This window comes from Sardina pilchardus, chromosome 20 (assembly GCF_963854185.1).
Source record: "Sardina pilchardus chromosome 20, fSarPil1.1, whole genome shotgun sequence".
Classification (NCBI taxonomy): domain Eukaryota; kingdom Metazoa; phylum Chordata; class Actinopteri; order Clupeiformes; family Clupeidae; genus Sardina; species Sardina pilchardus.
Genome location: NC_085013.1, coordinates 24,715,567 through 24,728,228, shown reverse-complemented (window position 1 = coordinate 24,728,228; position 12,662 = coordinate 24,715,567). Strand labels below are relative to the sequence as shown.

The window sequence follows — 12,662 nt, the reverse complement described above, 5'->3', positions numbered from 1 at the left end:
TTATAATAATTACTTATTAAAATAATAAAATGAACTTATACAAAGTGCAGCCTTTTTTGCCTTCTTTCATTAGCTACAAGTCTGGTCCAGCTTCCTAAAAATCTAAAAAGAGACTGAGTGAAACCTGCTCCCAAGACTTCTCAGGAATAACACACACAAACACAGCCCTCCCATCAGTACACCTCCCTGAACCCCAGCCAGCTGAACAGAAGCACCCACTTTAACTCCTCTCCTCAATCCTCGGCTCACCCCCCTCTGTCCCACTTCAGGATGACAGCACCACTTTACAGGCGAGTGAGACAAGCTTCCTCAACTCCATCATAAATATCTGCAGTGACATGCCCAAAGATGATGATGTCTTTGGGGAGCGCAAAGGAAAACAGCCAACTCTATCTGTGTGTGTGTGTGTGTGTGTGTGTGTGTGTGTGAGCAATTAGGCTACTGCTCCAACTGCAGCCAGTGGGCTGTGACATTCTGATTGTCCTGTAGTAACCTCCGGCTTTATCAGACGCGTTGGTCTTCCGCAAGCAAAACAAACAAACAATCATGACAGCAAGAACACAACACAAACACACCCACACACACACACACACAAGTGGGGTTGACAACAGCAGCTGTCCAAACAAGTCAGCTAACGTCACTGGACGTTAACGTCACAGGACTGGACGGAAGAGGTCAGCAGGTAAACTGGACATTCCGTCATGGTTCAGAACAGGACAGCGCCCGCCACGCCACGCCACTCCGCAGGGCGCCCGTGAGAAGTGAAGTCAGATTACGCAACACTAATGGGCATCGCAACACGGACCACTTCATTTGGGCATCGATTCAGGCATCTCTCCCGCGGTGCCACTCACGGGCATGACATCCAACAAAGGCGGAGTCCACCGAGCGAAACTGACCGAAATCAATCAATTCATTCATGTGTGCGTCGGTAATGAGAGCGGCGCTCGGCTGTGTGGTCGTGGGAAACAAGCTAATGCACATAGCTGGAGGCCAGGACCTTAGAGCAGCGGGGGCTGTGTGCCTGTGTGTGTGTGTGTGTGTGTGTGTGTGTGTGTGTGTGTGTGTGTGTGTGTGTGTGTGTGTCTCGGTTTCTCTCAACTCTCGTCTCACAGAGTGGAGTCTCCCTGGTCCACATTAAAAATGCATGTAAAACAAGGATCTCTGCAGGTCCTGGGGAAAACAAACGGAATCCTCTATTGATTAGCATGCTCGCGCGCTAGCAGAAACAAACCACGTGCGACAACCCCACTGCCCCCTGGTCTCCTGGCTGCGCTCTCGTCCTTAGTGGAGCGAATCATAATTAACACGTTGCTGGCTGTCCATGATGGGCTCTAGACCCAAAGGGAGTCACAACAGACGGGGGACACGAGGCGTGTTTTGGTCTTGAGTGGTAAAAAAACATGCTTGATTTTGCACCACAGGGGAAACAGTGTTTTTCACAACAGTCCAGTGTAAACACACACACACACACACACACACACACACACACACACACACACACACAGTGTGGCTGACTGTGGTGGCCAGAATCTGGTTCTAATTCACACTGGAGACTGATGAAGCACTGTGATCCTGAAACAGCCCTGAGCTTGGGTCATCATCCCATCTCAGAGCTTGGTTTGACTGCATGGCTGTGCTATCAGTGGGCTGGGTTTGACTGCATGGCTGTGCTATCAGTGAGCTTGGTTTGACTGCATGGCTGTGCTATCAGTGAGCTTGGTTTGACTGCATGGCTGTGCTATCAGTGAGCTTGGTTTGACTGCATGGCTGTGCTATCAGTGAGCTTGGTTTGACTGCATGGCTGTGCTATCAGTGAGCTTGGTTTGACTGCATGGCTGTGCTATCAGTGAGCTTGGTTTGACTGCATGGCTATGGTGTCAGTGAGCTTGGTTTGACTGCATCGCTATGCTGTCAGTGGGCTGGATTTCACTGCATCGCTATGCTGTCAGTAGGCTGGGTATGACTGTGTTGTTGACAGTGGCTTCAGTCAAGCCGGGGCATGAAAGGATGCAGTAAGCAGGTGCACCTCAGTGTTCCTCCAGTATCCCAGGAGGCTCGTCTGTGATTAGCACAACATTCAAGAAAAAAAAGCTACACATGCACCTGCTGTGCTGGACAAAAAAAGGCTTCAGAAAATAACAGCCTGTCCTGTTGTGCACAAATCTTTTTTCTGTACAGGACATCTGTCCAGTGATGCTCACGATTCCGGATTGGAACCTCTTCCTCTTCCCCTAGATTCAAGGGTCGACCCAGAAATCATCTTACCTGGCCTGTGAACAGAACCATGGGTCGACCCAGGGACCCTCTTCCCTGGCTTGTGAACAGAGTTAATATCAGCAGAAGTGACCTAAAGCTCCAGTGACTCTTTTCTTCTACTCATCACATTACTGCCCAGCAAAATACACCTCACCTGCTCAAGTGCATGAGTGAGTGAGTGAGTGAGTGAGTGTGTGTTAGTGAGTGAGTGAGTGATTGAGTGAGTGAGTGAGTATCAGGCTCATCAGAATTAGTGTGACTGACGGAGAGGGGAGGAGATCTCCTCCCTTAGTGTCAGCATCCTGTCACTCACAATAAGGACCGTCCAATCAGAAAGGGGTCGGCGAGGCACAACTGTCTAAACCAGTCAGGATGGCAGCATGCAGGATAGTCCAGAACAGTCAGACTGCAGATGGCTGGGTCCAATCAGAATACAGCTGGCCCTGTCCAATCAGAGTACTGATGGTTGGGTCCAATAAGACTGCAGATGGCCAAGTCCAATCAGACAGCAGATGGTTGGGTCCAATAAGAATGCAGATGGCCATGTCCAATCAGAATGCAGATGGCACTGTCTAATCAGAGTGCAGATGACCCTGTCCAATCAGACTCCAGATGGCCCGGTCCAATCAGAATGGGGCCAGTGCAGGACTGTTGGCTCAGCCAGTCAGTACAGGTCCATGCCAGAGTGTCCAAGCCAACTGAAAATGAGGAAGGAATGCCGGACTGTCTGGGCCAATCAGAATTGAGACGTGTGAGCCAGTATCAGTCTGAGAACTGGAAGGTCAGTCCCACCGTCTTCCATATAACCTAAGCTGACTCCTATACAAATCAGGGCCAAATCTGGGCCAAAGTAGGAACTGATATACTGTAGGTCCAATCTATTTCAGAATCGGTTCCGATCATAACAGAGGGAGCCGGTGCACAGTCACGCTTCACAAGGGTGAGCGAGCGAGTGAGATCCTAGAGCAAAAGGAGTCGCTCTCACTCTCTGAAGGATGCAGGAAACAGCAGAAAAATATTTGGAGGGAAAAGAATAAACATACACTGATCTCCTTCCTAAACACAACACTTTGGAGAGGCGAATCTAGGCCAAAGTGCTTACACTAGTGAGCCTGGACAGGGTAATAATGTCTGTCCGCTTGCAGCGTGTTAAACCAAAGCGCACTTCCATAGAACGGGCGATGTATTCAGAAGAGTGAGTTAAATGAAAGAACAGCTCAGCTACAGGCCTGAATGAGACATCCCATAATGTAACAATAACACATTACATTCTCTATACAGAGATTTTCAAAGTACACAAAGCACTTTACAGTGAAGGGGGGGTTGGGGGGGGGGGGGGGTACCATCACTACAACCATCCACAAATGTGATGCACCCATCTGGGTGATGCACAGCAACCATTTAGAATTAAAGGTGCACTATGCAAGTTTTTTAGCTTAATTGGCCTTTGCCTGATCAGCTTCAGAGTCATTGGAATGGTTATTTTACTCATTTCAGGTTGGTTGAATGATGGCCGTCTCGCTTCCCCCTAGCGCCTGTGAGCGGAAAAAACCACGCTTGCAAGTTTGTGCCACAGAAAGTCTCCAGCCTCGCGATCATGCTCATGAAAAGGCAGACTGACCGATTGAGGACTGTTGTAGAATATACACGCTAAAGCTGTAGGGGAAGCTCTGCAGAGAAACCTGCAAAAACGAAAAGCAAAAGCGAAAAGAAGAAATCTCCAAACCTGCATAGTTCCTCTTTAACAGAGAACCAGGGCAGACCAGGAGCAGACTAGGACCAGACTCGTACCAGACTAGGTACAGGACTGAGGCCGATCAGAAGCGGAGGTGGGGGTCGGTTCTGGGCCGAGCGGAGAGCAGAAGCAGGTGCCGTCTTGAGAAAGCAGCGCAGGGTTCACGTACCGGCCAAAGTGTTCTGCCAGCAGAACACCCTAAAAACCAAGCAAACAGAAAACGCCGAAAAGCGCCATCCGTACACACAAACCCACAACTAAAACACCCGCAGTTTGGTTTCATGCAAAATCACTGTTCCAGCGGGCGAGACTCCAGTGTGTGCGGCCTGCGGTCTGAGGCTCTGGTCCGTTTGGGTCCACAAGCACACGGAGTGTGTGTGTGTGTGTGTGTGTGTGTGTGTGTGTGTGTGAGTGCTCCTGATGCTGATTAGACGCAGAGAAATCTTGTGTTCTCTACGCACTGACACTCTTATCACATTACGGGGGAGGCATGTCCAGGCAAAAACTGCCAGATAAGCGCTGTGTGTGTGTGTGTGTGTGTGTGTGTGTGTGTGTGTGAGAACAACAAACTGGCTGCATGACACCAACAGCGAGGATTACATACCCGACAGGAGGCTTGAGAGAGACTCTGTGTGTGTGTGTGTGTGTGTGTGTGTGTGTGTGTGTGTGTGTGTGTGTGTGTGTGTGTGTGTGTGTGTGTGTGTGTGTGTGTGTGTGTGTGTGTGTGTGTGTGTGTGTGTGTGTGTGTGTGTGTGTGTGTGTGTGTGTGTGTGTGTGTGTGTGTGTGTGTCTGCCAAGCACACTCTATTTTCAGTCGAGGTTTTGGTCTGTGGGCTGGACGGAGAGAAGAGAGAGGCAGGCCAGCTGAGGTTACTGGAGGTTAGGTTAGACCAGTCTATTTGTTCCTGCTGGCTATTCATCTAGTGCACTCTCCAATCCACAGCGAGACCATCAAGAAACAACCCATTTGGCCCAGGTGTAAAGAAATGCCTCCCTGCAAGACACTAACCTTCAATGTTTCCACTCAAAGAATGAGATGGCCCTCGCTAGTCTCAAACGACCTTGAGGAAATTATTAAACACTTTTCATGGCATGCCAGATGGTTTTCTGAATGGAGCTTTCAATGGCTGTTGTTGTTGTTGTCGTTGTTCTGATTGCTCAATCTGTGTTGACATGGGCCGTTTCTCACAGGAATGGCAAGAATTATGAATGAATTCCAGAGCGCAAGATCATGATGACACATCAACACAAGAGACTCAGTCAGACTCAGCAGACCGTGTCTGCCGAGTTGCTTGGTCCAGGTGCGTGCAGGAGCAACAAGCCTTCTCTCAAGGTGCTTCTCAACATGCCTCCTCGATCTTCGAGGGGCGTTCCCACTGATCTATAACTAACATTGGATAGACTATCCCATTGTTGCCACCCCATCATTCTTTATGTAGATCAGTGAGGATCGAGGCCCGAGGAGCGAGGGAGGACGTATAAAAACCCAAATGAGAGGCACCCCCCGACTTGCTTGGTGCAGGTGCGTGCAGGAGCCACAGGCCTTCTCTCAGTCACTTGTTACGGGCGTGTCACAGGGCCCTGTGTGAATGAGGCTTTAGGAGGAGGTGTAAGATGACCCAGTGACTTGGAAAGAAAAACAGTAGTTCCATCTCAATAACAATAGACAAAGCAACACATCTCCTTCTTCCTGACTCTGACAGCATGCTCATTGTAACAACCAATCAGGCTACAGCAAAGTAAACAAAACTAAGCTAAACCAGACTCAACTAAATGAGTATTAGAACCTTCAGTGCAATTAACTGCAGTGTTCTCGTGTCAGTTGCCACCCCCAGGGCAAAGCATTACAAAGCATTTCTGTGAGTGTTGTCCAAACAGCGGGGGCAGGTCTCATTGTCTCTCAGTATTTACCCCAGACAACAGTATCTGAGATGACATCAGCCCCATTCAGATCACAGGGCTCTCTCGACCATTCCATCGAACCGAACACCCACGACAGACGCACACACACATACATACACACACACACACACACACAAAGCCCCTGCGTTCTCAACAGTTCAACAGGAAACAGCATCGCACTGACTGGCAATTTGAGGGCACTGTCAGCTTAATCGTCGTGCCATAAACAAAATGGTGACATTCCTCACGACAAAGGGGCCTCTTTCTCATGCTAATCAGAGTTCTTTCTGCCACAGCACCGGCTCACAATCCCAGAGACGCATCCACACCGGGGCCTACAGATCTGATGATGAGGAAACACACACACACACACACACACACACACACACACACACACACACACACACACACACACACACACACACACACACACACACACACACACACACACACACACACACACACACACACACACACACACACACACACACACACACAGCCAAACTGACAGACGAGAAGGGGAATCATGCCTAACCTTAGTTTAAAAGGAGAGAAAAAGAAAGGAAGACAGAGAAAGAGAGTGAAGGAGAGAGAAAGGAAGAAAGGAGGAAGAGAGAATGAGAGAGAGAGGGAGGGAAGCGAGAGAGCACGAGAGAGAGAGATATCTACATTTCATTTTGAAATCCTAAAAGCGTGTTTGGTGAGCCCAGGTGCCAAGGCAAACAGGAGGAGTGAAGACACAGTGATGGTGATGTTATGTAGGTTGACAATGCAGGCTTTGTCTCTGCTGGGCGGCTGCACGAGCCCAGCGACTCGTCTCTGTGGCAACGGCTCCCCAGGACCTGCTCAAACGGCACATCACCGCCGGCAACCCTCGGCACCTGCTCAACCCCCCCCCCCCCCCCCCCCCCCCCCACCCCCCGCTCCATAAACCAATCGACATTACGGCGGCGTAACGACATTATGTCGGCGGTCGGTATAGCGCCGCTCCTCTGAGAGCAGCGGCTGTCGTCCGTGGGCTTCATAACGGACAGATTAGCCCCGATAATTACGCCGATCTACGCCCCCCACACACACCCCCGGAATGAGGGCTCATCTATGCATCCAAGGCTGCTGAGAACTCCATATAGGTTATAGCACAGAAAAAGAGTCAGGAAGAGCCCAGTGCCAAGCTTCCTCACCATGGCGACAGGTAATACTGAGGATGGGTGATGAGGGGGGGGGGGGGGGGGGGGCATGCTGTGGCGAGGGGGAGGGGGGGGACGGTGGTCTGTGAGCGAGAGATCAAGAAAGAGGAAGAGAAGGGAGGGGAGAGATGGGAAGGGGGGGCGAGTGAAGAGGGCAGAAACAGAAAGAGGTGGAAAGGAGGGGGCAGGAACAAAGAGAGGTGGGAAGGGGGGGGGGGGTTCCCTGTGCAACACCAGATCATGTGTTGCTGGCGGCGCTCCTAAACTGAGGTTGAACTCTCCCCGCCTGCCTCCCCTCCCTCCCTCCCTCCTCCTCCGCCTTGATCAGTATTCCACACAGGGATCCCCGCCGATGCCGGTGCGGACGCAAGCGCATCACTGTCGCTCACGCGGAGGGGGGCCACAGCCAACTGCAAGTCATGCTCCTAATCTCCAACAGCACATGTCCCTCCACTCCACCCCCACCGCCCGCCCCCCCCGTCTGGAGAGATACCCCTCTCCTGCTGCACATGTCCTCCTCTCTGTGCCCTCGACCCCCACACACACACACACACACACAAACACCCCTCCTCTCCGCTGCATGTCCTCCTTTACAGCTCCCCTCTGCCTGGGGAGAGGCAGTTCCACTCACCCCGGGAAGATAGTCTTCTGTGGCTCAGATGATCATTTCTGGTCATTTCACATTCACTTCACATTCAACAATTAAAGGGCAAGTGGTGCTTTCTCTGCCACCAAAGACTGTTTCAGTGGTGTGCAGGTGCAAAGAAATGGGTAAGAGTAGAGAGGGAAACTAATGAAAACAGACAGTACTGTCCACATGTCACTGGTTAATAGGTACATTCCGTCGCAGGTGGCTGCCCCTAACAACCTTTCAACAGATTCCCTGGTGGCGATTTCAATGAATCAAACCAACGGATCTTGTCAGCAATTCACAAATCCAACAGCAGCACAGCTCAAATCCTGTTTGGAAAATATGCCTTCAAGTTTGAACGGCTCGCCATGCAGTGTGGACTCACCTGACTTGTTTTATGCGCTGCATGCACAGCACAGTACAGCACATCACAGCACCACCTCTAAATAATGCCCACGGACACTTAATGTACATCTGTGAGTCATTACGTAACACGAGCGCCCCTCGTCAAGGCACGAAAAACTCGATCACTTACAGTACCTCCGAGACTACCCATGTCCTTGGGCGCTCGTACAGGTCTGTACATTTGCATACATTTGTTTTGAATTAATATCCCCGTGTCCCATATGCCTACGTTCTGCATCCATCTGCTGCACGTCGCTGCCATGTATATAATAGCCTACAAGTTTACACCTAACCCAAATATATATAACGCCCACCCTATGGACTACATTGTGGGGGATGATGTATCTATATTGCGCGATTAGACAAAAAATGTATAGCCACCTGCATAAGACAGGTGACCACGTTCATTTCACAAGACATGAAATAGTAATCTATCGATAAGCCTTCAATGGGTAGAAAATCTGCAACTGACAGGTGTATAAAACAGAAATCTTTTTGAATGAAGGCTACCCTCCGCCCTTCATTTGAACCAACCTTTCCGTATCCTGTCTAATGCCTGCGATTTTTGGAACATAGGCTACCCCCTGATTGCGCATTGTAAGCTACTAATCACCAACATAAAGGGTTGACCAAATACATCGCAGATTTGTGGAATGAATGAACAATAATTAGGCGGACCATATTCCATTTTATATGTGGAAGTAAAGCATCAAGCCGCGTTTTGGCATTTTTGGATCGCATACGCGTACTCTCGACTCACCTTTCTTTCCCTCCTCAACCGCTGGACGTCATGATCAAAATACTAAGCAGCATTTTCTCCTCTTTCCTTTCTGTGGGTGAATCTGTGGCAGTAAAATTGCAAGCGGTCGGAGCCCAATTATTCAGCTTCCAAAGAGATGTTTGCCGTCTCAGCAAAGTTGCGTTTATCCAGTTATCTTCCTGTGAGATACAACTTAGAAGTTTCGTACAAAGTTACGGCTTTGGTTCGCTGCGCTATGCAGTTGCTGAAACGATGAGATCACTTCAATTCTCCGTATCCTCCCCCTGCTGGAATCTCGCGAGAAAGGTGCACACGGATAGGCGCGTGAATAAACGTTGCCGTGGGAACCACAAATCCACTAGGTGGTCTACTAGTTAGTGGTGTTTCATATTTGTTACAATATGCAAAACATCTGTTACAATGTGACTTGGTTGTTACGAAGCATTAAACTGAACTGAACTAGCATACAGGTTTAGTGTTTTTCTGACTATTTGGATTGGCTACTATACTGGATTTCAAATGATATGTGCTGAATGAAATAGCACCCTAATATTGTTATGTGATATAGGCTACTGTAGATCAAAAGGATAGATGGGGGAGGAACTACTAGGCTATTTCAGGTCGCAGAGCAGTGAACAACATTTTTGCTTGAAAGAAATGAAAGGGTTAGGAATGTGTCCATACACAAAGTCATTTAAATAATGTAGGCCTATTTTGATATCAAGACAGTATGTTAGATTTACAGTTTCTGAAAAACAGTCTAACGTTGCCTGGTGATGTAGAAGCGCCACAGTGCTGTGTTTGATGTGAAGAAATCTGGATTTAGGGTTTGCCAGGGAGACAGAAGGCTGGATCAGATAAGGGAAAGTCAAGGAAAGATTAAGTAAAAGAAAAGTAGATTAGAGGCCATGACTTGTGGCATGTGTGTGTTTGAATAACACACACTCTCTCTCTCTCTCTCTCTCTCTCTCTCTCTCTCTCTCTCTCTCTCTCTCTCTCTCTCTCCCCTGTGCCATTCCTAAAAACTACAGGAGCGGAGATTCAGGCGCGCAGATGGGGAAGAGATGATTGGGACCTCCGCTCTCACCCAGTGGCACGCAACCAAGAGGCTTTCATGCAGAATGATTCGATTTGGTGAGGCAGGGTGATCGAGAGTTGAGTGTGTGTGTGTGTGTGTGTGTGTGTGTGTGTCTCATATCAAACTAAAGCTGAAGATCGGTGAACAGTGAAGTCAGGCTGAAGCAACAAGCTAATTTAAGGAGAGCAGTAGGCCTATTCAGTTAACTGTTTACAGCACTGTTGCTCAGATCAATTACATCACAGGCTATTTATTCTTGTTGGCTTGCGTATAATGTGAATTTATAATGAATGGACCGTTGGTGATAAACGGTATGGTAATTTGTTTAAAGTAATGGCTTAGCTGCAGCCATAAACGGCATAATCAGTGGTTTATCAGCCTGACCTTTGGGATATCTGTCTTGATGAAGATGAAATGGGGATCAAAAATTTACCAGTAGCACCACCTGATGGAGATTTGGGGAACTTGCAGCATGTTCACCTGTAAAATACAGTATATTCTCACACACACACACACATACACACACACACACACACACACACTGCTTCACACATCACATCTCCATTTTTTTTATTCTCCAAGTTTTATTCAACCATTTTGTTTCATAAACCCATGAAAGGCATTTCCATATTTATCAAAGTTTAAAAGACTTCAGGTTACACCCACTTTTAATTTAGGATATCACCTTCATTAATAAACTCCAAGAAAGACAGATGCCTCCATAGGGGGCTAAAACATGTGTCTCCAGAGGTCCAAAGGAGTCATATGAACACAGCTGAACACTTTTCCTAGTTCTTGGTCAGTCTTAGCAGCCTCTGTATGTCAGGCTCGATGTCGATGGTCGGGAATTTTTTGCTGTATCTTTTGAACGGTTCTCCCTCCGGCCCGATCAGAAACTTCTCAAAGTTCCAGGAGATATCGCTCCGGCTGATCGGACTCCACACCAGGAACCTGGGGTCCTGGACGAGAGAGATCCGGTCGTCGTCGGGGTACGGCAGCTTGTCCTTTAAATAGGCGAAGACTGGGTGTGTGTTCGTCCCGTTCACATCACACTTCTCAAATATGGTGAAGACGGGCTCGAAGCCATTTCCTGGTCGCACGTGTTTCAGCGAGTTCATGATCTCATTATTGGAACAGTTCTCCTGTGGACACCAAAGGTATGCAGTATATGACGGCTGGCTCCTATTGCTGCAGATCCACTTGCAATTTTTAATCAAATTATACAGAAACCTGAACCTGAATTGACTGGTGACTCTTTTCATTCATTCATTCATTCAACCTTTATTTATTCTCGGAGAGTCATTGAGGGTAGCCCTCATTTTCAATGAAGCAGAGATTACTCTGAGACTCTAAATTCATATTTAAGATATAAGAATAACACAATAAAATGATTTTCAGTCTTTTTGAGTTTAACTCAGTAGGTCATATTTAGGTAGTTTCTTAAGGTGTTATTGGCTATAGAAAAGTAATTGCGTCCACACAGACAGACCAAAATCGACAGACTGACCTGGTAACCAAACTGGTTGCAGGGGAACCCGAGGACCACTAGCCGATGAGGGTACCTGCTCTGCAGCTGGTTGAGCTCGGTGAAGTCCCGGGTGGTGGTCCCTCAGAGCGAGGCTACGTTCTCGATGAGCACCACCCTCCCTCGGTAGACGTTGAAGTCCACCGAGTCCCCTTCCAAGGTGGTGGCGCGCAGGTCATAGAACGTCTTGGCGATGTATGACATGTTGCAGGACCGGGTATACGCTCAACTGCTGACCAGCGAAGATCTGGACACAGTCCTGTAGAATCCGCTGGTCACATGATCATGACTTATAAAGGTGCCTTTGTCAGGTGTCCGGTGGCAGAACAGATAGCCGATATCCACCAGACACCAGATACCCCAGTGGAGTAAGAAAATGGACTGCTGTGTCACACACTGAGGCCTTTAAGCTTATTCTGATGTGGGTCAGAGAAAGGGACATGAACCACAAGCCACATAGAAGGGTTTCGTACAAGCTTAATTTTCTTTGCATTGGAAAAACACTGGATGGATCATCAACATGCACTAGCACAGCAGAAATAGGTTTGTTCAGAGAAACTGGGATCAAGCAGCTAAAAAAGTAGAGTATGTCGACAGGGCATCACTTAACTTGACTGATGTTAAACATGTGAACCCGGAGACAGAGGACCGAGTGGTACTAAAATATTCATGTCCATATATGTACTTCCATGAGATACTCTTTAGGCGTGTTGGACATTATTTTATAATGCTCTTCAACTACTCGCCCATTACTGGCCGGGCCGGGGCAGAGACGGCAGGAAGTAGATAAGACGCTGCGCTGCACAGGGCTTGGTGCACTGCGTTGGGGGTAATTTTAGGAAGAGGATCGGTTTCTGACGCATGAATCATTCATTCACTCATTACCTTCCTCTGTGGTCGTGTGATAAAAAATAAATGACCCGTCTTTTTAATCTCGCTGTGAGAGAGTGGCTTACGCCCATAGCACCAGTATTATATATAGTACTGTATATGGGTATAAAACTTTCCCTGTAAAGGCTATAATGGAGAAGCCTTTCCAGCAGGCTGATGTCTGTTTCTCAGACATTAGTGTTACGTTTCCACACACTTGTTCCAAACACTTCCAAAAAAAACAATTTGTGATGGTAACCATCACATCTGAATGAACTTAATTCAAATCTCCTGTGAGAGATGGCATATG

The 12,662-nt window shown here is 48.2% G+C and overlaps 2 protein-coding genes across 5 annotated transcripts in view; both read right to left on the bottom strand.

Annotated features, from left to right (window-relative positions):
• LOC134067477 (signal-induced proliferation-associated 1-like protein 1) overlaps positions 1 to 9,118 on the bottom strand; it is a 71,314-nt gene extending 62,196 nt beyond the window's left edge. For all 4 annotated transcript variants that reach the window (XM_062522758.1, XM_062522760.1, XM_062522761.1 and 1 more), the window contains exon 1: positions 8,880 to 9,118. The gene's annotated coding sequence lies outside the window, so the exon portion shown is untranslated. The remainder of the gene's footprint in view (positions 1 to 8,879) is intronic.
• Positions 9,119 to 10,745: 1,627 nt separating this feature from the next.
• Positions 10,746 to 11,719, bottom strand: gpx2 (glutathione peroxidase 2). The gene is made up of 2 exons (XM_062522700.1): positions 11,465 to 11,719; positions 10,746 to 11,099 (listed from the first exon to the last, which is right to left on the bottom strand). Exons 1-2 carry the CDS (start codon positions 11,684 to 11,686, stop codon positions 10,746 to 10,748), a joined length of 576 nt encoding a protein of 191 aa, XP_062378684.1. The 5' UTR covers positions 11,687 to 11,719.
• Between the last annotated feature and the right edge of the window lie 943 nt (positions 11,720 to 12,662).